Source organism: Lissotriton helveticus, chromosome 5_1 (genome assembly GCF_964261635.1).
Source record: "Lissotriton helveticus chromosome 5_1, aLisHel1.1, whole genome shotgun sequence".
Lineage (NCBI taxonomy): Eukaryota > Metazoa > Chordata > Amphibia > Caudata > Salamandridae > Lissotriton > Lissotriton helveticus.
Genome location: NC_136065.1, coordinates 360,534,081 through 360,560,756, shown reverse-complemented (window position 1 = coordinate 360,560,756; position 26,676 = coordinate 360,534,081). Strand labels below are relative to the sequence as shown.

At 43.8% G+C, this 26,676-nt stretch overlaps 1 protein-coding gene across 1 annotated transcript in view; it reads right to left on the bottom strand.

Moving 5' to 3' along the window:
• The window catches only part of LOC144754552 (rho guanine nucleotide exchange factor 16-like), a 306,705-nt gene that overhangs the window by 17,255 nt on the left and 262,774 nt on the right, over positions 1–26,676 (bottom strand). Inside the window, exons 9-14 of the mRNA XM_078642485.1 lie at positions 20,613–20,687; positions 19,446–19,538; positions 15,731–15,882; positions 9,321–9,530; positions 4,834–4,910; positions 24–125 (exon numbers count right to left, since the gene is read on the bottom strand). Coding sequence (XP_078498611.1) covers positions 24–125; positions 4,834–4,910; positions 9,321–9,530; positions 15,731–15,882; positions 19,446–19,538; positions 20,613–20,687 — 709 coding nt within the window. The remainder of the gene's footprint in view (positions 1–23; positions 126–4,833; positions 4,911–9,320; positions 9,531–15,730; positions 15,883–19,445; positions 19,539–20,612; positions 20,688–26,676) is intronic.

Genomic DNA, 26,676 nt, shown 5'->3' with positions numbered 1-26,676 from the left:
ACACTTTTCAGTAGACAACTTACCATCTTCTTCTTGTAAAACAAGGACAACATCGGATTGCTGGAGGGAAATTTCATCTGTCTGTTTTGCAAAATAGGCCTTTGTGATCTCCACCTGACGCAGACCTAGAATTGAAAAAGAAGATTGGAATCTTGAGAAAAACTCTAGATCACAAAGAGGTTTTTACAAGTTGGATGTGGGTCAGAGGAAGGCAAGAAGATTGCAACTGAGAGACAGGCTAGATGCAAGAGCAGCGTTTGTACTATGGTGATGGTATCCATGCCACAACCCCTGTTAGTTGTCCCTTAATCAAACTTATGTATCCCCAATATAACACTCCATTCCTCTTTTAGGACATGATTTTACTACAGGAAAGTTACATTTTTGAACAATGCAGGGGACCATGAAGTATGCTTTTGGCCTTGTTAACTTGGTGTTGTCACGCTGGCCGGTACGCCTCAATGCAGCAGACACCTAATATTGACCTGGTCTACGGTTTATAAAACTGCAAATAAACACAATAAATGTATTGTAGGTGTCACGCAGTTAAATGGACAAACTACAAATGAACAATTTTGTATTTGTTCATGTTAGTCTATAATCGAAACTACTGCAACCTGAGACAGACTATGCTACAGAGACAGTGATTTGTTCAAGATAATTTTTAAACCTCCAATCCTTTAAATAATTTCCCATGAAAATACTTGTAAATACTAACAGTTTGCACTTCAACTAAACAAAAAACTGGTTTAACTTGTAACATTTTAGATTTGTGGTAATTGTACAAAAACCTGTTTCTCAAACTACTCTACACAGTATTATATTTGATTAGTTTGTGCGTGTGACCAGGAGTACTATGCATCCTCTATTTTGTCTTGGATACATCACTCAGACATAAGCATTATAGGGTCGAAAATCTCTAAGACCTCTGCACCAGCTACTGATTTCATTGTTCTCCCACACCCCTGGTTTGTGTCCTGACCAGGTGAGTCATATCCTGATTTAAATTGTCATTTAGGGTGAATTGTTTACAGCAGAGTACTAGAGCTGACTGTGTTACTCCTTTTTAGAGTGGGTCACTAATGTCACTATAGCACGTTCATGACATTAGTAATGACTGGTGGCATGCACTGGTGAAGATGTGGTTACAGGCCTTTTTACCTTCATCCCATTTCAGGAGTGAGGAACGTGCATCCTTTTGTATGAATCCCCAAATTTGTTGGCAGGAATAATTGACTCTGTCCATTTGGAGTTTTAATAAACTGCCACCCCAGTGCACAACATCAGGGCATCTTTTTAAGAACCCCTAACTGCTGTAAGATGAAGTTGCAGCCCACACATGGCAAAGGAAACCTGTTCACATGCTTAAAACCCTACATTAAACAAAGCAAACTTCTATAAAAGTAGCATTTTGAAGCACACAAGTCCTAAGAGCACAGCCCCTGGGGTACTATTCCCATTTTCAAACTAGGGATGTTCAATTTGCAAGCCGACTGAACTGCAAACCCAATTTGCAATATAACCTATGTACTAATAAGTTGCATCACAAATTATAAATTTGCAGGGGGCCGTAAAATATTCTGCCTAATGACTACTAAATAGGCAGGTCTCAGTTTCCAACCTACAGTAATTGGCTATTAAAGCAGGGATGGAGGCCTACAAAAGACATCATACCTGCGTCTCTGCATCTGAATTTCCAAACGGTAAATAAGGTACTTAGAAGCAACCTTTGCTGTGAGGAGAGCTTCCCCTTTATGAATGAGATACAAACACCTTTGCAATTTCAGAATCTGATCAATGTTTTGTGACCGCTAAACATTTCTTTCCGAATCACATTTAGCAGGGGGGACCCCCTTTCACACCGTCTTCTATTTGCAATTCGGACAGGGTTGCAAAAGCCCTTCTAGGAATTGTTACGATGTTTTAGACTCTCAACAGGGCCTATGTAAACAGGAAAAAAACATTTTGCTGTTACAAATCCCGTGTGGTTCACGAATTTGGGAACGTAACATACCTTCGAGCATAAGGTCTATAATATGTAAAAGTGTGGCATGTCAAAATTAGGACTGACTAGTCCTTAAGGTAACAAAACTGAAAGTGAAATGTCCGTGTAGGGTGCAGTGGTCATTCCTCATTGGAAAGGCCTTTTTAAGAGTCAAAGTTATATTTTTCATAAGTGGACTTAGAAAATGGCTAGAGAAATTATCGTCATGCCATTGTATTATTTATTACAAATCTAAATAATTGGTGAATGCGGACTTCTGGTCCACAGATTAACTTGAAAAACACCGTGTAATCACAACCCAGGCAGACCCCAGACACTTTCCTAGCTGCCAGATGGACTCCTAATACCCCAGGATCTGACCAAGGCTCAGAACCATCCTGGTTTTATTTTACAAGACTGCAAAGCCAAGCTGCTTTGTTATAACACAACAACCCCTGAAAGAGAATACAATATTCTACACAGTTTCCTCTTATTTTTCAACACCCCCAGTGTGAGCAATTTGGTTACTAGTTGTGCAGTATCAGAGTCCTGCGCAAGTAATAGGTCCACAATTGTCTCCCTACTAGGAACCAAGTACCCCATTGTAGCACTTGAAAAGTACATTTATTGTGCACACACTACTAAGTACTAAGCATTAATATATACATTAGGTAGATGAAAATTCCCTTGTTGAATTTCTCAATTCACATTTGACTGCTAGTGGGTCACGACAATCACAATACCCTAATCACAATACCCTTCCCCAAACCAGAGCATCACAATTTGTTTGAGAGTGCCATTTTAAATAAAGCAGGTATATACGCTTTGTCAAGGTACCACATCAATAAAGAAGGCAAGTCTATTGGGTTTGAAGTAGGGTAATCTTATTAATAGATTAGGCCAGCCTATAGTCTTTGTCAAGAGACCACAATATTAAAACATAAGGCAGTCCTATTGGTTTTGCAAAGGTGTCACCATATTAAAACAGCCATGGATTCACCCTTGAAGTCATCCATGTTTGGATTCATCCTTAAAATCAACTGCATCAATAACCAAACTTAAACATAAGCATTGATCGCTGTAAGTAAAGTATTTAAAATAAAGCATTTTCAGAGCAATCACAAACATGTGTCAGAATCTTCCATTAACCACTTCAGGCCATATAATGCAGCTATAGAACGTATGACTTGTGGTCCCTTTGGTAGTGTTTAAATACTAGCTAACCTATTTTGAGGGTTATCATTTGATTGCTCCTAGAAACTTATGGTGGGTTTTGCAAAATGTCCTGGGGGTTGGGAGCAGCCGTTGCAACTTTTGCAGGTCCTAAAAACACTTTTGTTACTTTTTGGTGCTGTTCCTGCCCTCCTTGGGGCACTACAGGGAAGTAAATCAGGTTAAAATGAAGCTCTCACAGGGCGTTATGGGGTGCTTCTCTCAGAAGCAGTCCATAACTAACGAGTGGCTTTGCTCCTTTCACTTGTGGTCTCCCTCGGTGGTGGTCCTTTTGTTTTTGGGTGCCCCATGATAATGAAAGCACCGCTCCTGCTTTTGTTACAGGGGGCGATATTGCAGTACTGTTTCTGAACCTGCCCCCACCCTTGCGGCCCACCGGGAAAACGTCCGATGCCCACTGCGGCCAGTCCAACCCTGCTTTTATAGTCTGTTGGAAACCCCTGCTGACCGTAAAGAACGTATTACAGCTGAGACTTGCACTCTTTTCTCTTTCTTCACCAAAGCAGCTGTGTGTTGTTTTTTTAGTTGCAGTTTATTGCACATCAGCTCCCACCACATGATATTGTGTGTCATTATTTTGTTCTCTTCTCCACAATACTGAGGTAATATGCACCTTGCTGAAATTACAGCCATTTATTTGATAGACATCTTTTCAAAAGGTCTAACCTTGATTATCGAGGAAATAACAATAAAACTGTTAAGTAAATATGTTTTATCTATTTACCTTTGTCAAACAATATCAGCAAAGGTATAAAGAGCAATGAGACAGTTATTTTAAAGTACAGTAACTTCCACATGCTCAACACAGTAAAACAATATTGACTAACTATAATTTATGTGCAAGACACTTATTTCTGCGAAATGAAAAGGACAGTGAGACTTCCAGACTCGATAAGTAGGAAAAAGAGGTGTTGGTCTTTGAAAATATGAATAGACTTGTTTATGCTATTCGTGCTTCATGCAGATCAAGCAACGATAAAGTGAAGGGCCATTGTCACTTGTTAAACCTGAGGTACCCTGGAGCGGCAAATTATTGTCGGGCCTAGAGTCTCCAGTGGGAACAGATATTAACCCCTTCCCCGCTCATGACGAGCTCAGCTCGTCATGAGTTGTGCCGCTCGCACGCTGATGACGAGCTGAGCTCGTCATGTAACGCGCGTTTTTAAAACACGCCGCGTACAGCGGGAAAAGCCGCCGCACGCATGCGGTTAATAAAAAACACCTAAGGTTAGTTGACTTTCTCAACATATCTACATCCTTTCTTTACATGTGTGTTTAGTTAAAGTTTATCTCAAAGATGACATGGTATTGCAGGTACAACAAAAAGCAGACATTTGGACAGGAAACCCCCAAATTAAGCACATAATATCAGCGTCCTACCATTTCACACAACATTAAAGACACAGGATCAACGAGGCGCCTGGAAGACTGGTGGAGCTACTGGGTCAAGGTACACTTCACCTATTTATTCAGAGTTTTTCTCGCCTCAGTTACATATTAACACATAATTGCTGCACCTGTCATTTTGAAAAGTACAAAGTACTCCGATCTCATGACTAAGAAAGTGACATATTCATAAAATAGCACGTGACCTGGGTGAATGTTTGTATTATTACCTCTGCGGTCTGCTTTTCCTGTTTCTTTGTTTTCTTCTTTATGTTCCAAGGCAGTGATCCAGCGCGCTCGATCGCTCCTGCAGTCAGGAAAGAGTTAAACAAGACTTACCAAGGGCAGATCAAGAGCAGGAAACTAGGCAGTCACTTTGGAGCTGCTGTTCATTAGCAATAAGCAAAATATAAGAATTTTCAAGAAAACAGGAAATCCAGTCAGTACACACGAACTTTGTGACACCTGTATGCAGAAGCAATGAACCTGAAATACCAACTGAAACTCCACATGACAAATCTGAATCCTCAGGAACCTGCTTAAAATCTGATATCAGAACTAAATAGGAGCAAACTGCACTTATGTTCATTTTTGCACTCAACAATTTAGAGCGGACTGCAAACTCTGCTTGCATGTTGTCCGAGTCCCGATTGTCCTAAGCAGTTAGCTTGTGGGAAGTGAGAATGAATATTGTCAACAACTGTGGGAATAACACAATAGTGAATAAAACCCCACTCTTTTTCCTAAATAAATGAATCAGACAAAAAATTGTGAATCTGCTGGGAGGTGCAAATGCAGTTGAGGAAGAGAGGGGAGTCTTTGTATACAGTTTTTGGAAGCAGTCAAATGATCACCGAGTGATCAAGTGATGGAGCGTGATTATTTGAGATAATCAGACTTGATCAAATCCTGCCTACTGGGTGTGATACTAATACTTACTTAAGAAACATGACTAACAGAAGTGTCTCGTGAATAAGTGGAAGGTAAAAGTACATCGTAAAAGCATGCAGAAGTGTCACAAACTGGTTTGAGAATAAATCATTTATGACAAAGAGAAAAATCTATTAATGCATTGTAATAATAACGTGAAAAACTGTTTATGCAAACTGTAGTTTAGCAATATGAAAGAGACAAACGTTAAAGTAGAAATTATTCCTGTTTAAAGTTTTCTTGATAACATAAAAACTAGAGAGACAATGGATGCTCTTATTATAATGAATCGTAAACAGACTATACTTATATGTTTAAAGAAAATGACATTTTTTATGCACCTTTATTCCTCTTCTCTTGTTTTCAATATTAGCGCGTTTATTCATTAGAAAAATGAAGCTTTTGTAGTTTTCCATGTAGGCCTCGAAATTCTAAATGTTTTTAGTTCAATGTTATTTCCTTCGTATGGCTTAGAAATGCTAACCTGATAGAATCTAGGTGTGTCGATCTGTCTGCAAGCGCCTTGAGACCTAACGGTGATATGCTGCGCTATACAAGACTTTTTGACTTTGACTTTATGTGTATTATCACTGAAATTTCTTTCCTACAATGATATTGTATATTCATAGAAATTAAATGAACAGTGGACAATGACATTAAGTATGTGTTCTGGACGATTTGGGATAGAAAGCGATCCCACCATGGTGGCACCACAGATCTTGACCAATGGAAATCATGCTAATTTGTAAAAAAAAAAGGATTCTGTGGGAAAAGGGATGTTAGAGAGAGCTGTGCATGAATCTTTTCCTGGCTATTGCAGTTCCAAGCCTGGCATGCTGTCAGTTTGAACTCCGATTTCCCTAAATTGAACTCTCCTGATTACCCTGTACTCGGCTGTTGAAGTCGATTGGGGTTAGCTATCGTTTGCTGTACTTTGGCTTTCTATTGGACTCATCTTGTGTCCTGCCTTTGAAAATCTACAACCTAGCTTTGGTTTGAATGATTCCTAACTGTATATGTATTTTACAATGATATGTTTTCTCTCTCTCATTCTCTGACACACAAATGTTATTTGATGGTGTATTCAGCTCCAAGCTGTGATGTATTGTGATTTACCTGTATTACTAAAGAAATTTCTGATTAATGAAACTGATTCTAATGTATTTTCTTATTTTGACCATTCATTATGAAGTTTAGATAAAGGTCTTTGATTACTATTTCATGTGTTTTGTTTCTTTATCGTTGATATTATTGATATTGTGTAGGTTTGTTATTATTTTGATACTTCTTTATTCCAGGTCCTTATGAAGGAGTGTCTTTCTGTCTCTAATTATCTGAGTCCCTATTAGTTGTTACAAAGATCTATCGTAGGACCTTATGAGTTTGTTTGCTATAGAGTTTTTATGAGCCAAACTCTGTGATTTTATGAATAGTGTTGTTGAGGATTTGTTTATGGTGTGTTAAGTAACACATGTCTGATAATTGTCGAGAACATTTTTTTACACACGCTTCTGCTGGATCAACAGGAAAAGAGACACTAAGAGTGGGGTGGACTGCAGAAGCACTCCAGCAGAATTCAAAATCCCGAATAAGGGCTTAACCCTCTCTGTCTGTTGATCATATGCAAACACTGATCAGTATTAACTGTTCTGGCCAAGTTGATAGACTAAATGGGGAATACCTCAGCCACCTTCAGGCCCAGAGTCAATTAAAAAACAAGCAAGAGAGAGCAATTACAAAGAAAGCATCAAAGACAAGTTATTAGAGGTGTATACTACAGTAGCTTCCATTTTATTTAGATTAAGTACCCCATGTTGCTTCATTTGGTGAACCATTTGGGAGCCAACACCTTAGATAATGAATAACTCTCGCAACAATGCAAGCAGGACCAGAGTACCTTGAAATGTGACCCTACCGTTCCAATTCCATATCATCCTAGTAGTGTCTATATCATTGACCCATTAGCATATCAAAATGATCTCTGTTTTTCCCCTTATAGATTTCTATTCATATCTAGTGGCTTTGTTCAAGCATGTAAGGTCTAACGCTTTTGCCTATCTATCCATCATGGTGCTAAGTCATTCTGCAGATACTTTTTTGTGTGGATATTCGGACCTCAGTTTTGGTTTAAAAAGATTCCCTCCTGGCTAATACATCAAACCCCATGTTTACTGTGTAATCATAAAGTAGAAACTGTGTTGGTGGTGCATCAGAAAATGGTTCTAAACCAGTGGGGATATTTAACATTAATTTTGTCTAATCTGTGCCATTACAAGAGGTGATCTATCTTAAAGGTTGCACATGGCTATACTGCATCCCCAGTACACAAGACAGCATACATCTCCAAACAGAGTGGGTACTGTCCAGACCCACTTGCCAAACCATTTCAATACCGAGCATTCAATTCTGGCCACTATGCTATACTAGCATATCATACACCAAAAGTATGTACACTATACACATCTCCTCACAGTCGGAGAGAGATCTGTGGTCCTTAATCCTTGGCTACTTTGTGGGCAAACATGGAATACAATAACATAGTTGTACCTCAACAGCCAGAAATAAACCATTCTTCCCATGTAACCGGAGACATTTCAGCTCTCCCATTCTCATGGCGTTATGCGATAGGCATCATTCTGAAGCACCCCCATGAAGCACATAACTTGGAGGTTATTTTTGATAGTGATATTCCCATGACTACCTCCATAGACTTAAACAAGGACATATTCCACCACAAACCCCAACTTTGAGGTTGATCCTCCAGTCTTGCAGCTCCCCATTAAAATCACACTAGTCCCTGACATCCAGGACTACTGCAATTCCTTTTACATGCACCTACCAACAAAGACCTCTCCAAGCTACAAAGAGCATATAGGCTAATTTTTACCCAATAACAGATTGCATCACACGAGAAAGGACGGAATTACATTAACTTTTGGCGAAAGACAGAACAAACTTTAAGACCCTAGTAGAGACGTGTAGACCATATACTTTATGGCTGAACACCAGGCTATCCATGTAATATCCTCCAGCAAACCTGACAACTGTGGTTGATATCCCCGCAACCAACTGGTCCTTCATCTCAGCAGGTAGGGAGAAGATTCCAAGCCCAAGGCTCAACACCTGGAATGCACTTACATCTTTTCTCAGATTTGTGGGCAATTTTACAGAAAACTGTCTCAAATATTCAGCCCTGCATGTGACTAAATGCTGTCCCTTTGTTTCAAGCCACATATGATAAGGTAATGTGCTAAAATATCTCTGTGGTTATTTTCTTGCATTTAGTGCATTTGTCTAATTAGTTTGGATCAGACTTATGTTTGTTTTATAACTAGCTAGATTTATAGGAGATTCACATTTCTAATTGAATAGATAAGCTTAAAAAGCACATAGTACTATTCGGGGCATTTACACCGGTTTGAGCATTCGCACCACCGCAAGCATCTTAAATCTTATATGTTGTGCACAGTGTGGTGGTGTATCGAGTCGATTAGGGTCCAGATTACAGAAAACAGAATGTGATGTAAAGCATGACCTGAACCCAAGTCTCTACATTCCAAGGGAGTAATTATTTAGTTTTCTCTGCGTTATAATTGCAGAATTGTTTAAAAACTCTAGGTCATTGAATCATAACACTCTGCATATAGAAGCGTAGTTTACTGAAACTCTCCTGGGTGTTTTTCTTGACCCCTGCTGCTAATAAATCAATCACTGCCATCCATAACACCCTTTCTGGAACACATCGGGTGCTCTAAAACACTGGCAAAATAACAATGTGTTCACTTACAGAGACTCTGTAGACAGCGTGATCTGCTCCATTTTCCCTTCGCTGTTCTTCCTCATGGTCACTTGGAAGAGATAAGGGCAGGACAAGCTGCGGCTCAGAGTACCTGTCCCAGACTTGACTGGGGGAGATGACTGAGGATCATTCGTGTCTATCTTGTCGACTGCCAGCTGATCCATTTTGGCGTAGTCCATCACCACATAGCTCTCATCGCTGCATAGGAAAGAATTTAAAGCACATGTTGAAAACGGCTCCTACAACCACCTGTTTATTGTTTTTAAAACATCTGCCCGCTACTTCATGCACAAAGGTTCCTCTTCAGTTGTTCACATGAAATAGTGTTGCACCAAAATGCCAATACATGATATGATTTAATACAACTGCAATTTAAGAATATGACTTTTACAAAACCCTTGCATTGAAATCACTTGCCAGGTCTCATCATTTAGGTCAAACATAATGTAATTACAACAACAGTGATTACAGAGCAAATGTTGACAGCAGTTTGAATTGCTGCAAGCAGAAGATCCATCAGCGTTCGAAAGCATGTGAAATCTTGACGACGAAACAGGTTCCGTTTGATAGCGCTTGAGGGTAAGCAGTGCTGTAGCTATGGCTTGCACCAGGAACACTAATACACTGGTGTTTTAAAGGACACCCATACTCCATCCTGCCCTTCATATTGTCACTGTACTGGACTTGCTGAACTAATGATATCTATGTTAAAGACACTAATAATAATAATAATCCTGTATTTGTAAAGCGCACAGCTACCCGTAGGTTTCCCGGCGCTGGGGGGCGTCGGGAAGATTAAGCAAGCTATTGCCCAGAGTCACATGGTGCTGGGCAGACCCCTGCCGCCGGTACCGGGGATTGAACCGTGATCCCCAGAGTCCGGCGTCAGTCACTCTGGCCGCTGCTCCACACCTCTTCCACACTAGGCGGATTAAGGGACAGATACAGGTTTATTGTTGGATGAAGAAGCAGCATACTGCTGGCCTACTTATAGTTGGAGATGATGAAGTGCAAGCTACTGTGTGCTAGGATTGGTGCTCACAGGGTAATTTATTTAGAGGTTTTATATAGCGCTGGCTGGACCCAGGGGTATCAGAGCGCTTTACATTTTTGAGACAAGAAGGTCAGTAAGACATGGGTCATACATAGCATAAATGAGTATAAACAACATATAAGTCTCCGCCAGACATATTTCAAAACGATAAATATGGGAAATAAGAACACCGAAAAGTGGGAGATGTGATAATCAAAAATAACCAGGCATACATTGAAAATTGCAGAGGAGGATAGGGAGGTTGGTGGTCAGAATTGGGTTTGTAAGGACGAGAGCTGTAGGGGCAGAAATGAGGGCAGACGGAGGACAAGGGAAGGGGGGGCTGCAGGGAGGAATGAAGGTGGTAAACAGGGAGGTGGAAGTGACGAGGAGGAAGGGCGAAGTAAGGCTGAAACGAAGGGAGGCAGATGTATCTGAGGTCGGACAGAAGTGGCCAGTGGAAAACCCAGTACTGAGGGGGGGAACAGCCTGAAAGTATTGATTCTAAAGACTGAGGCAAAAAATAAGTCGGATAATTAGTTCATTTTGATATACTGAACATGTTTCGGCCAGCCAAAAGAGGTTTCTAGTGCACATAAACAGTCTTCACTCGGAGATACAATCTAACACCTGTGTTTCTCTGGGCCTTATTTCACTATGCTTCAACAGTGTTATGTGAGAAAGCGGTGACAGAACCTTTTTATTATCACTTCAGCGACTAAATGCTACTGGAATTTTACCACTTTAATCATTGTTACAGTACTGTGCAGTAATAACAGAAACCATCAAGCTCACTCATGTAACTGAGAGAAGCGCCGGAGAAGGACCATGTTGAGACCCAACGAGAAATCATTCCTATACAAGTGTTTCTCAAGTGTCCCCATTTCAATACTGTACTCATTCTGAGGGATAAAGGTGTAGGTATGCACTCCAACTTATTTTAATAACTATCCCAAACAGAGAATTGTAGGTGTAAGCATCCCATAAGCTTGAATGACAACCCTGAATATATATTCATTGCTCAGGTCAATGGCCATTGTGTAGGTATGGTTCAGTCACACTTTCAATTGAAAATACTTGATTTCCCTATAACTTTTGACCTCTTGGACAAATTTACAACAAATTTGGCAATTGCTTGGTGTAGCCAGCTAAGGTCCAGTATGCCAATTTTTCATGCAGATCAATGCAGGGGGGTACGTTTTTTAAAAAGTGGGTTTATAGGCAATTCTGTTTTCACATTTTAACTCTCACAGTAAATTATGCTTTCACCTACAGCCCAAACTGATAAATTGATTTACCCCAGATTTTGCATGAAAGTAGCACTTTACTCGGAAATAATGTTTTTTTGTTGGTTTGGTGTTAATATACTCAATAGTTTTTGAGATACAAGTGCTTTAAAAAGTTGCCAAGTGGGCTTACACTAGCAAACAGTAGTCCGCTGCCAGCGTGCAAGAGCAAGAAAAATGCTCCTGCCCGCTGGGAGCAGACATTTCATCTGGGGCAGAGATACAGATGAAAAAATTCCTCCTGCATTACTTGATGTTCCCTGCATGCATAAACAATTTTGCCTCACGCTGGAGGTGGGGAGAACGGCCCCCAACGAAGAGGCAGTGGGTGCCCTGGGTGGGAGCCAGGGCACCCACCATTGACTGGCCAGACCAAGGGGATGAGGTCCCTGTGGCCAAAATCAGCCAGGGGAGGGGTGGCTGTGTTCCCCCTCCCCCTTTAATGACTGATCGGGCCCTGGGAGATGAGGTCCCTGGGACCGAAATTGACCCGGGGAGGGGGGCACAGCGGCCTTGCCTGCCATACTAATAGTTGCCTAGGCCCTGGGGGAGGAGTCCCTGGAACCAAATTGGCCTGGGGAGGTGGGCCACATGACCCCCTCCCCCTTATTTATGATGGCAGCGTGCCTGGAGAGGGGGTCCCGCGGCTGAAATCAGGGAGGGGGATGCATGTTTCATCCCCAATCACTATATGGATGTGCCCTGGTGGATGTGGTCGCAGCCAACACCGCACCCCCATGGGCACGGGGTTGGGTCCCTGTGGCCAAACCCTTTGCTGAGCATGGCCAAGGCTCATGTCGGGCGCAGGGTTGGTCGCAGGGGCTGGCCTTTGGCCAGCCTTCGGAGCCAATCCACCCACATGCAGGCAACCCGGGAGAGGGGTTGTTCCCGCTGGCTGGGAGCAAATGTGTTTCTCTACCGGCGGGCAGGAAAACCACTGTGCCCCTTGGGTTGACTCTCTGAGACACAATGTAAGAGCCAGCCTTGGGGGATGGGGTCCCCGGGCCAATTACTGGCTCATGGCAGGTGGAGGAGGCATGCACACCCTCTCCTATTAACTAATCACCATGAAACTTCGCATCATCAGCCAATGTAGAAAATGGAATAGGTTTGAATGGAATAGGTCTGCAAAGTTCTGTGAAGATTCCTCAAACTGTGGCAAGGATTTATCTATCTAGGGTTCACGGGCCCAAAAAGGAAAAGCGGGTGCCTGGCCCAGGGCCTGCCTACTCTGGTGCCACTCTACTCTGGTCTGCACCATTCTACTCTATGACACTCCAAGCCACTTCAAAACACATTATGTCATGACACTACTCTGCAGCACTCTATTGCTACTGCGCCTACACCACTGCAAGCTACTATAATCTGCACCACTCTAAGCTATTTCATTGCACTCAACGCCCCTCTACTGTACTTTGCACCACTCTCCTCTAGGCCAGAGGACTCTACTCCACTGATCTGTACACCACTCTACACCACTGCACTATATCGTACTATGCACCACTCTGCTTCATATCACTCTATCCGAGTGCACAATATGCCACTCTACTGTACGCTACTGCACTCTACTCTACACGGCTGCACTCTACGTTACTCTATTCTATCCAACTTCAAGCCAAACTACTCGCATCCCATCTACGCCACTCTACTGCACTCTACCCCAGTGCACTATGCCATTCTACTATGCACCACTCTACACCACTGCATTATATGCCACTCTACTCCACAGCACTGCACTCCACTCTGTACCACTTTAGTGTACACCACTGCACTCTAGGCCAGTCCACTCTGGGTCACTGCACTCTACTCTGCACCACTCTGTCACTGTACTCTAATCTTGTCTGAACTGCTCTACGCCACTCAACACAGTGCTGCTCTACTGTACACCACTCTACTCTATGCCATTCTATTCTACACTACTGCACTTTATGCTCTCCACTGCAGTCTACCCCACTCTATTCCACTTTGTCCCACTCTATGCCACTGCGCTCTGTAACTGCCCAGTACACCGCTTTACCCCACTTCACTCTAGTCCACTCTACTGGATCACACTCTATCTCAGTGCACTATATGCCACCCTAATCTGCACCACTCAACGCCACTGCAGACTATGCCATTACACCCTGCTTTACGCCACTGCTCGCTATTCTGCACTATTCTACTCTGTGCTACTGTACTCTACGCCACTATATTCTACCCCACTTCACTCTACGCCGCTCTACTCCACACGGCACTCTATATACCACTCTACTATTCTACACTCTAAACTACTCCACTCTTCACCACTGTCCTCTACTCTGCACCACTCCAAGTCACTGCAGTCTACTGTGCACCACTCTTCAACACAGCACTCTTTATCACTCTACTCTATGCCATTCAAAGCCACCCTATTCCACTGTACACTAGTGTACTCAACGGTACTTTACTCCACACCACCGTTTGCCATGCCACCCCATTACAAATTCGAGAAAAATAAGAGAACATACAAAGTCAATGAAAAAATACTTATATTGAAGCAGACTATGTGAACTATAACACCCCACTTCACCATGCACAGCTTATATCTTTTCATAATAAATAACTTATACCACATTAAATTTTAGCATCCATAGCAATACGCATGACATATCAAATGACATCATTTCAAAGAACACTGTGCATCGTACAGGGGCAAGGTATAGTAATATTTTATTAGAATTCCTAACTAGAACGCCACTTTAACCTGTGCTTTCAGTAATTTGTTCTTTTTAATGTAATATCAGATGTCCATCACTGTGTTTGCAGCTTGGGGCTGTGGCCAGGCCATGCTACCACCCACTGCAGGCACCCTAAAGCCTGCAATACACAGCCTTCAGCCGTGAGGCTGGATTGGCCCGGCCTGGCCGTGTAACCCCCACCCTCCCCAATGGGTACATACTGATAACTATGTGATTTAACACTTTAAAGGGTGTCATTATAAATAAGGCAGACCAACTCACTTTCTCAAAGAGTCAGAAAAAAAAATTTGACGGCCACTTCCGCTCTTGCTTGCTTGTTGTGGTGATGCAATCATACATGCCCTGTGGGATCTACCGTCCCTTCACACATGTAGCCCGTGGCTCTCCTCAACTAAATGACTGCCACAGGCAAGGCTAGGAAGCTTTGGTCTCCTTTAGCAGAACTCCGTGTCAACTACTCTGCCACTGCCCTTTGACATGTCTGTCCCTTCTAGCCCTTGTCTCCTCTTGTCTTGTTCACTCTGTAGCCTGAGTTTACCTGTGGCCCATCTCCTACCTCTTCTGTCCCCTGCCACCTCTGGACCTCCTGTTCCGCTGTTCCTTGTCATCTTTGGCTCCTCCTGCCTCCCCATAATCCTGTCTCACCTCTGGCCCCCCTTACAATGTAGAATTGGGTCTCTTCTGGCCATACTCCCTCCTGCTGCCTAATGTCTCCTCTGGTACCAGTCCCCCTCGTCCACTGATTTTGCCCCAATCTCCTCTTATCACTAAACCCCTCTCGTCCCCCTTGTCTAAAAAGCTCCCTGTTTCTACTGGCCCCCTCCCTTCATGGCTCAATTTCTCTCTGCCACCTACTGCTTCTTAGCACTCTTTCATATCTGGCACTCATCCACCTGTAGTCCCATCTTGACACAGGCTCCTCTCTCCTCTGTTGTCCTATTAGTCTTTTGCCTCTTCATGGCCTCACCTCTGGCCCCTTTAGCCAGTGTCTCCTCTGGACCCCCAGTTCTCCATTTGCCCATGTCTCCGCAGGCCCTCTGACCACGTCACCCATAACTCTGTCTCTCTGCAGGAAAGCAGAATGTCTGGGGCCAGACAGCAAAGTTTTCGAACTGAAAATCTGCAGAGTTTTCAAATCTCTACTCTAGAACATTCAATGACATGAGGTGAGACAAAGGACCAATAAGCACCGCGAGTAAGGCAAACCATGAGTTTGCTGGATTTTATACTTCGCACCGGAATTAATTTCTGTTTCTGGACTTTTATACACAAAATCAAACAAGGTATGCTGAAAACCGAAAAACAGAGAAATATACATTGATTTTTGCCAAGTTCCCTAAATCTCACAACATGTTTCGGTACCTTTTCTTCTTAGTTATGATCAGGACATCATTGAACAGGAAGAGGTAGCAGCTCGGCCTTCCAAAACCTTTGCGGAAAATTCCTGCCTCCTCAATCAGCGTGAGCTCCCCTCGCTTCTGAAGCCAACGAGATGCTGATATCAGCGGGAAAGGCTGGAGGAAAGAAAATGTGACACTGATGCGATGTGTCTGATAAATTCATCCCTATCTCTGAATGTCAATTACACCTTATCAAGGACCCCCAAGTTCGGAGAAACAAGTCAGACTGCTGAACATGTCTGACACACTTTTGTCTATTGCTTGACAAAGGCAGGGTTAAAGAGACCAGGCTTTGAAATAAGGACATTTGCATGAAGTTTTTGAAATCACTGAAGATAAATGTGGAGTTCATCACTCCCTTACCCACCACTCAAAAACGAAATACATGGCCAACACTTAGCATAAGCAGGAAAGTCATGAACATGTACCAAATAAGAAAGGTAATCATTAAATGTAGTGTGCACAGTTCAGACCCAGCTATATGCAAATCATTCTTGACCCTGTGCCTCATGGGAACAGTCCCGCCTAAAATGCCAAGCCAGGTCTTCCCTGAACCGGAAACATGCATCCTGGTCGGTACTGGGGCAAATGTATGACATTGTTCTGCATTCTGTCCATCAATTGTTATTTTTGCATTTGTCACCCTGAGTGGGACGGGTATGCCCAGACGTGGGTCCCGTGCCCTCCATGTCACTGGAGTCAAGCTATCCGGGCTGAAAGCCCAAAACCATTCCTAGGAAGCTTGTTTCCAGTCCAGGGAGGACCTGTCTGGCAGTTCAGGCTGGACTGTTCCCACTGAGCGCAGGGTCAAGACTGATTTGCATATGGCTGAGTCCAAACTGGAATGGCATGGTGAGGAAAAGAACAATGGATTTAGGCCCAGATCTCTGTACTGTGGGGGAATATATGACATTGTTCTGCATTCTGTCCATCAATTGTTCTTTTTACAGACTAAATAAGGCATACCATGTAACAACAGAAGTAAAAGGGCCAGTCCTCATGAGAGGTTATAAATGAAGACAAGGCGGTACTAAGCCTATTAACAAATCAGAAGCCAGCATTTACAAAGGGCAATGACATAAGCCAATGAAAAATATGGGCGGAGCTTCAAATCCATACTCTAATAACGCATGCCTCGCCGAGCAGCACATGTGCCGTCCAGGCTCTATCTAAACATTTTGGATTATACCTCACTGGAAATGCCTAGTTAGCCCCCCTCACCAACTATGATTTATAGAGTAAACTATTAAAGAGGTGGCAGTGAAAAAACTGCTGTCACACATCCACATAAAGAAATATATTTTCCAAACAGCAAGGCCAAAGGGAACAGGTGGTGCTATATCATTCGGTGCATCACCACTAGAGGTGGAAGTACAAGATGGTCGAAAGCTTCCAAGAGCGACAGTTGAAATGACAGAACCACACACCTATATTCATATGCACAAACCTGCCGCTATAAGCCAGTTATTAGTGCATACAACAATAAATTCATCTCCATACAGATTTTTTTTTTAAATGGACAACAGAGCACCATGTCAAAGTCTAAATACATCAATGTGCAAAGGTGATATCATGTGAAAAGATTTACAGTTCATGCAACAGATAGCTTCAAAACAGCGTCCAGCCAATATGTGCTTAAACCCCTTAGTGACTCCTGTAAGGCAGTAGAACGTCTGTGCGTCAGTTGCACTTGAAGAACTATCCAGCCAACATGTGTTTTGCCCCATTAGTGACTTATGCAAGGTAGTAGAAAATCTGTGCGTCAGTTGGACTTGAAGAACTGTGCAAGTGAATGGTGGAGATGGGCACTCCACAGTAGAAGGTGAGATGGTTGTTGTAGTCAAAAGGTGATATGAGTGATTTATTATTATTATTATTATTATTATTATTATTATTATTATTATTATAAGGGGATTTATATCGCGCACTGCTACTCAAGAGTGTCCTGGCGCGGAGGGGAACAATGACAGAGAAGGGAAACAGAACTAAATCGACTGTTTAAACAGGTGAGTTTTAGGAGTTTTTTGAAGATAGTGAGTTCCTTCGTATGCCGAAGGTCATCTGGCAGAGCATTCCACAGGGTGGTTGCCTTTACCACAAAGGACTGCCCCCGATCCTCGCTCGTCGAAATCTGGGGACCACCAGCCGTCTTTGAAGGGCGGAGCGAAGAGGACGGCTAGGAAGGTAAAAGGCAATCCTTGAACTAATGTAGGCAGGGCATGGACCATGGAGTGCCTTATGCGTCATGGTCAGAACTTTAAAGCGCACTCTGTGGGCAACTGGGAGCCAGCGCAAATTGCTAAGCTGCTGGCGTACGCTCAGTCTCCTCGGGATGTTAAACAGGAGCATGACAGCTGCATTTTGAATAACCTGCAGCTTTCCCAGGAGATACCCCGGGATGCCGATGTAAAGGGCATTGGCGTAGTGCAGACGCGATAAGATGAGCGCCCTGGCCACCGTTTCCCTGGCGGGGCGGGGGAGCAGGGGAAAAAAACCTCCTCAAGGTTTTAAGCGTGCCAAAACAAACCCCTGAGAGTCTCTTGATCTGCTCATGGAAGCCTAAGTCACCCCCAAACCAAATTCATACAATTAGAAGATGTAGAAGGTCCTGACGTGTGATAAAGATTTTGATAATACTTAGCTATTGTCACAATGCAGTCTAGGAAGAAATGTAGTGCCTTGTAGTTTCCGGAAGTCTCAAAGGTAGTATAGTTTAATGAATTATTAGTGGTCAAAGTCCTGCAGAACTCTTCTTATACTATCATTGTGATTTATACACCACCTAACAGTTATTCTTTGAATCAGTCATATTGCATCTTGTGGAATCCTTAATATCCAAACTGGTAAAACTGTGATTGTAAAAGGCTTTCAGTGATGGTTCAAGGGATACCATTATGGAATTGCACTTAAAATGTGGGAAGGTTGTATGAACTTCAATTAAGTCAGTTGGCTTTATCCTCATAACATGTCAATAGTCAGAACATGAACTGGCTGCTCGCTTAGAACATCACCCATAAAATGTCCTCCTACTGTAGCAAGATTGGTCTGATCAAGTGCCAGACTACTTTAAGATACCAAGAGAGGCCACTAAGAGGGATAACCAGAGCAGCCAAAGCAAGTATTACCAAACTTTTATCAAAAGACTGGCAAGGTCTTATATTGTTCAAGTCTGGGAAAAGATCCAAATTCCATCTACTTTGGGTGAAACTGCAAAGGTTTATCATCCTTTGCTCTGAACAGCATCAGGTGAAATAGCTCCTTGGCAAGTTGTGGTCCTGAAATGTACAAAACTTTTAAGTGAATGCCATTCTCCAGTACAAAGGGCCAATAAATGCAACTTGCACACAAGGCAACAATTGAATACCAGAGCATATTTCTGCAATGCAGACCGCACGCCTAGGAGGGTACTAAATGCCTCACAACTAAAGAAAAACCTGAAAAATCAAGATACAGGGGCAAAACAACAAATGCACAATCAGAATATGGGCTCATGAGATTGCAATATGACCAGCGTGAGAAAATTCCAGTTTTATGTAATAAATTGAGAAAACAGAGCGATTTCAGACTCTACCTAGATAGATTATTGCATGGTAGAGCCCCAGTTTTAAAAATGTAAGACAAATCTAGCTTGTATGCACAGAGGAACATCCAATAGGTAATTTAGGACACATTCCTACCTTGATCTTGCCAAATTCCAGCTGCGTCTGCAAGGTGTACATCTGTTCCGTCCTCTCCATTCTGCGTGCCCCCTCGTTGCATTTCCTAACCAGCTATTACAACAGAAAACCAACCAATAAGAACTCCTTTGTGCAGACTTTGCCACGAAGAACATATTTTATAGAAATTTCTATGTTTTTGATCCTTCCCTTATCAGTAAAAAATGAATCTAGTGCAACAGAAAGAACAATCATAAGGTAACGTTTTTAAATGTAGTGCATGCAACCGCAGTTTTATTGTTTAGCTCTGCCGTTAACGAAAGGTGTTTTCATGAAACAACAACGTGCATTTAGTTGACCACAGAAAGGTGAAAAATCATCCTAACAAAAATTCCAACTTATAACCCACATATTACTCCCATGTGAGATACATGGACTTGTACTCCAACTACACATTACATTATTGAAGAGTTCCATGAACACATGGGCAGAAAACCGAATGCCCAATGCATCTATAAGGGCATGAAACTCAGAGGTGACATGCAGCATTCTTTAAAGTGTAGAGTTGTGCATATGCTATTCGATATATAGTAAGTGGCGTACCTCTCCCCTCCCCCTGCCTATGGGCTTTGTTTTGCATCTGTGTCAGGGAACAGAGGAAAGACATGGGGTTTTTTTAAGTGTGGGAAGGGTGTAGCTAATTGACCTGGGCCTGGTCGATATACAACTCCTTTTTTCTCTGATTGGCTGTTAAAGGAATGATGGCCTCTATTTCACTCATAGGCCTTGGGACGCCGCCTAGCCACCGCCTGAATGTACAGAGACAAGCTGTGGGACAAAATGGGGGTGGGATGGTGTACGTGGAATCTTCTCTTTTTTAATAGATTGCTTCGACTTTTGCACATAGGCCTAATATGGAGGAGGCAGAGACATGGGCAAGTGCGGAGAGCTACTCCTCATGTGTAATACGTTTTCTCAAGTGAGTAGTGAGATCATTCTCTCATTACAGGTGTGCCATGACTGTGCCTCTATTAAGAACAAAATGATCGGCAGTCCATGGAAAAAAGACATAACCCAAAAATAGTAGAGGACCTTTAGCACAACTTGATAGCATGAAATAATAAAAGAGGAGAGCTGGTGGCAAGAGGTACACGCTCATCGCAGGTATGGAAAGGAGCAGGGTCTTACCTTGCTGATTGCTTTTAAGCTTCTGGCAGTGGCTTCATACTCCGGAGAGCAAGGATCGGTTTTCTGACAAATTGTCTAGAAATAATTAATTAATAATTAATAAACAAACACGAATTTCTTGTACACTTAAATGCCTTGTTGGTAATCACAAAACGCAAATCTTTTCTGCAACCCTGTTTTCCTTAACTCCGGTCTGCAGCCTGCATACATGCATCATCTATCATCGCTCATATGGCTCTATTAAAATGCTGCACCCGACCCGTCCATCAAATGTACGTCACTGTGGAAACAGGAATGGGCTCAGCACAGATCAAGTCTACTAGAGTGAGTCCAAAGACTTAGCAAACCTGCTCAATGTTCTAGGTGGTGAGTGAATACTTCTTTGCACAACAATGTGGCACTTTTAAAATCGCATGGAGAGAAAAGTTCATCTCTTTCTAGCTGCCTTGTTTTTTTGATACTGCATTGGCTCGTGTCAGGTACAAGCTATACAGGATGCCTACATGCAGGAAATCAGAAAGACTCATTTAATAATACACCTTTTTGTGGTTGAAGATAACTTTACAATATTGTAATGAAATCTTTAACTTTTACTTCAGTCAGTCAGAAAACTTTATTTCGGTTTGTTCAAACCATAAAAGTACATGTACAATAATAACACAGTTAAAAATATATTTGTTATAGAAACACATCTGATAAAGTGCAGAAAAGTGCAAGAGTATACTATCTTCGTTACATAAAAAAGAGGATTAGAAAAATTCATTACAAGAGTCCACTACTGATCCAGACAATTTCTCAGTTTAACACTTAATTTTAAAAATTCAGTAATTTGGAGAATACTATCACTGTGCAAAAGTTGTAAATAAATTAACGCCGGTCTGATCTGAATAAAATTACGTTTTTTAAAAAGAGTCACCAGATAGCGCTTGCGGGGATATTCATAAAACCTACATAAAAAAATAAAATGCAGCATATCCTGCGGAGACTTCCCGTCGCAGCCGCAAGGTACTGCAGTCTTATTAAAATTAACAGTTTTTGGCCTAGCCAGCAGATGATGGAAAAGATTCAACCTGAACCTTGTTAGCAGGAACTTTTCATGAGAGGTCAGGGAGCCCAATAAATATGGCTCAGTGGTTAAACAAGTTTTCAACATGACAAATTTTCTCACACTTTGTTTCTGGAGCTCCACTCCTTCCCTCAAGAACTTCCTATCCAAAAGGAAGGCCCGTTTGATTACCTCCAGATCCCCCTTGACAATCCGGCTTGGATGTTCAAACAAATCAGGACGCCGCAGCCTGGCAAAGCTGGATTTCAAGTATTTTATCCATGGGATACCCAATGCCTTGTCCTGGGACAAACAGTCCCTCACAATCAAGTGTGTCAAAGGAATATCCGGATTCAGCCACAGTTTTATCCAGCAGGTCAGCGGGCGTAAGGAGAAAGTGTCACATAAATATTGCATCCCCAATTCTTCATGTACTGCAAGATTGGACGTGCCTGCGGGGACACACAGGAGACGCTTCATAAAAAATGTTTCAGCAATCTGCAGTTGTTCGCCACCGACATGCCCCCATATTTCGCTACCGTATGTAACCGTTGCCACAGATTTAGAGTTGTAAAGTTTCAGCATGGCACCGGTAGGTTTTTTCCCCAGTTTCGAGGCAAAGTTAAAAATGGAGGCATTCACCCTGACCAGTTTTCCTTTCTTTTTAGCAAGATGCGGACCCCAGTTTAGTTTAGTATCAAAAAGAACCCCAAGATAGGAGAACGTTTTTGATATCGGGATTGCTGCTTCATCAATTTTAAATAAGAAGTTCCTACTCGTTGTTGCCCAACTTGCATGACAAATGATTTCGAGTTGTTAATCATAAGGTCTCTATCTGTCATGAAAATTTTAAAAGCATTTAATAAAGTTTGAAGGCCCCTTTCAGTTCTGGATATTAAAACTGCATCATCTGCATATAAAAGTACTGGAATTCCCCGCCTGCCGACTCTAGGGCAGTCAGCCGGAACCTTCTGCAAGACACTATTAAGATCATTGATATAAAAGTTAAAAAGAAAGGGGGCCAAAATGCATCCTTGGCGAACACCCTTTCTAATATCAAAATTGTTTGTTACGCTCAGGTCTTGGGAGTATCTAACATTAGCTCTGGTACTGCTGTGAAGGTCTATAAGAAAATCAACAATACCACTGTCGGAGGAGCTTCGCGAGCGTCCAAGATGGTCGCGTGAGCACAGAGCTCCCAGGACCCTCGCCGCAATTATCCTGATATATATCCTGATTTCGGAGATGGGCTCTTAAAGACGGATTTTGGCTGATCTCAATACTCTTTCAAAAATCTAATTTGGACGTCGGGCCGCTTTTACACCGATTTGAACTTTTGCGGCCTGCCCGGGGAGTTGCCGGGGGCTCAGTTAGCCAGCAGGCAGTGGAGTAGTTGAACAACAACGGCTAATGGGGTTCTTCCTCTGACGGCCTCGTTTTAACTTTCAGTTTCGTTTTCCTATTCCGGGCCTTATCTGATCGGAAGACGGCTCGGATTTTCCCCTGAGCCGACTTGGCTTTGCCTCTTCGCCGTGCATCACTGTCTGTGAGCATTTCACATCCAGCTCTCCCGGCATCTATGTTATTTTGGGTCACTTTCATTGACTTTTGGCATCACTATCAACGGCCATTTTCACCAGGTCTCGTGGGCCCCTCTGGGGCACCTTTTCCAATATGGCCACCAGACTCGATAACGAGAAGCGCAAGACTAAGACGCCTATCCGAGGGGGACAGACTCAAACCAACGTCATGGATCGCTACACCCTTCCTAAGGGATCCCCCGGCGGTACTGGCCGTGCTCCTGAAGACCCTAAGGCTGACCCTGCCGCTTCTCCTGAACTATCCCTACAGGATGTTATGGGCGCCATTGCCAGTATGCAGGTTTCTATGGGGCAACAATACGAGGCTCTCGCTTCGAAGATCGACACGGTGGCCGTTGAAGTTACTTTGATCAGAGCGGACCTGGCGAAAACAAATGAGAAAGTCAAGTCGTTGGATATAAAGACCTCCAGCCTGACTGCCGACGTCTCTGAAATGCAGACCGAAGTCGGCAATTTGCGCTCCTCAAACGACCTGATGGCTCGCCGCCTTGAGGATTTTGAGAATAGGGCCCGGCGTAATAACGTACGCATCATTGGGGTCCCAGAGGGCCCCGAACACTCTGCTACCGACCTCCTGGTGGAGGATCTTGTTCTGAATCATCTCGCCCCCACCAGGCTCAGCAAAGTCCTTGCTGTGGAACATGCCCATCGAGTTCCGGGTGGGAAGGCAAAACCGGGTGCCCCCCCCGAGACCTATCATTGCAAAACTTTTTCACTTCTGTGACAGAGATGCCATCCTGCAGGCCTCTCGGGTGGGCGGCCCAGTAAAGTTCGAGAATGCATCTGTCCATTTCTACCTGGACTTTTCCCAGTTGGTTCAAAGGCAGAGAATGGTTTTCAGGGAGTGAAACGCCGGCTACGAGACTTGGGCCTTAAGTACCCCATGCTGTTTCCAACTAGAGTGCGGATCGAGTACGGAGATCGGACATTTTTCTTCGACCGTCCAGAAAATGTCAGTGACTGGGTTGACTCTTTGCCTAAGAGGGATGATCAAACTGAGCACCCTGGCGGAGCCGAGGGTGGTTTGCCGGAGCAGGAGTGATACTGTGGTTCCCGATGTCTGAACACTTCCTTTGTTTTTGCAGCTGAGTCCGAATACTTTAGTTTTCTTATGTCTTATCCTGGATTGGCCTGAGGGTGGCGGGGGTGAAATGGGACTCTTTCCTCCTCCTGGGTTTCTTTGTGTAGATTAGTTTAATGTCTGGGCGACAGGCACACTGCAAGTTGGGGTGGCTTTTGAGTCATATGCAGGGGTGCAGGGTGGGGGGAGTTGTAACGGGTTCAAGTTGGGGGGTGGAGGGGGCTGTTTATGTGTTTGTTTCTTCTTACAAGGCATCGTATTGTTTTCTTTCTCGCTCCGATCATTGTGTTCCGTGTGGGGTGTGCTCTACATTATTTCTGGACATGGGGGGTAGTGAGTTGAGACTACTGTCTTGGAATGTCAACGGGTTGGGTGATAGGATAAAACGAGAGGGTTGTTTTACAGTTTTTGAAATGTCATTCTCCTGATTTTGTTCTTCTGCAAGAAACGCCTTTAATTGGCAATGCATGTCAAGCCATGAATAGGCGTGGATATCGTCTGGTTGCTCACTCTGGATTTACATCTGGCTCCAGGGGGGTGGGTATTTTGGTTCGGTCTTCCCTCCCATTTGAAATCGATGATGTACTACTTGATGACAGAGGGCGCTACGCCGCGCTCACTGGTAGATGGGAAGGGAAGACGCTCTCCATACTCACAATCTATGTCCCCCCGGGCCTGCAGACTTCCACCTTTGCTGATATTGGACGGGTCATTTTAGGGCTTCCTGAAGGTCTTTTGATCCTGGGTGGAGACTTTAATTCGGTTGTTTCTGGCACTTCGGATCGCTACCCTCCTAGGGACTTAGCTAGATCTCAGTTGTGGTTGAGTGGGCTATTGGAAACCTTTGGGCTGATAGATAGTCCGTCCTAGGGACTTAGCTAGATCTCAGTTGTGGTTGAGTGGGCTATTGGAAACCTTTGGGCTGATAGATAGTCCGTTCTAGGGACTTAGCTAGATCTCAGTTGTGGTTGAGTGGGCGATTGGAAACCTTTGGGCTGATAGATAACAGGTTCCTCGCAGGAGCTGGAACAAGATCACCGCCGAGCAGCTCACCACCTCCCTCAGCCAGAACCCACCCGTCAGCACAACGGACCCCAACGAAGCAGCCCGCAACTTCACACAATGGCTGACCACCTGCGCCGATTACCTCGCGCCACTTAAGAACCCGCCCAGCAGACCCAATAGCAAGAAAGCCTCCTGGTTCACCGACGAACTCAAGAATTCCAAGAAGAACTGCTGCACCCTCGAGAAAGCCTGGCTCCGCGACCAGACCACAGACAATAGGACCGCCCTCAAAGACACCACCCGCAAGCACCACCAACTCATCCGCACCACCAAGAAGAAATCACTGAAGGAACGACTGGACAACAATGCCCACGACAGCAAGGAACTCTTCAACATCGTCAAGGAGTTCTCCAATCCCAGCACCAGCAACAACGACATCACTCCTTCACAAGATCTCTGCGACTCTCTCGCCTCGTACTTCCACCGCAAGATCGCCGACATCCACAACAGCTTCGGTGCACCTTCCACGCACCCTATCGTCGAACCAACGCCCCCCACCGCCACCCTCCGCACCTGGACCACGGTGACCACCGAAGAAACAGCCCGCACGATGAACACCATTCACTCCGGATCCCCAACCGACCCCTGCCCCCACCACGTCTTCAACAAGGCCGACTCCATCATCGCACCCCAACTCCATTGTTAAACCTGAGTCGGGTCGGGGACAATCGGTATTTGCCCGGCGGTATTGCCTCTGTGACCCTCTAGTTATTTAATCAATGAAGAGGCAGGCGCTGGAGACTGGAAGGCAGGAAACAAGGTTTTTATTCTCTCCGGAGGAGAACACAACAAAACGGGCAGAAGGTATCGTTCTGAGGTGCTCTAGCTACATTTCTGAGGCCTGGCCTCTTATACACTGTTTTATGACTTTATTGCAGATTACATACTCATGTTAAAGCTTTGATGTATGGAAAGACATTCCCGGAACTCCCCTTTGGGCCCGTTCCCACACACATTTACAGTTGAAGTCCCCACCCTAGTCACAACAGGGGATGAGTATCGCGCAGCTGGATATTCCGCCGATTCACGGAATGTGGGGGGTTTGATCGGATCTCATGGAGTGGGGGCTTTGATCAACCCGGGGATCCTTTGATGGGGGAAGCTTTCTATTGTACGGGGAGGGGCAAGGAATAGTATCGGCTGAGCTGGGTGTCGGCCTGGGAACGGGGAAGACAAACGGGCACACGGGGAAAAAGGGGGTTTGCATCTAAGGGCCGGGGATCATGAAAGGGAAGAAGGGAGGTGTCGCGCTGGGAACAGGATGAGGGCCTG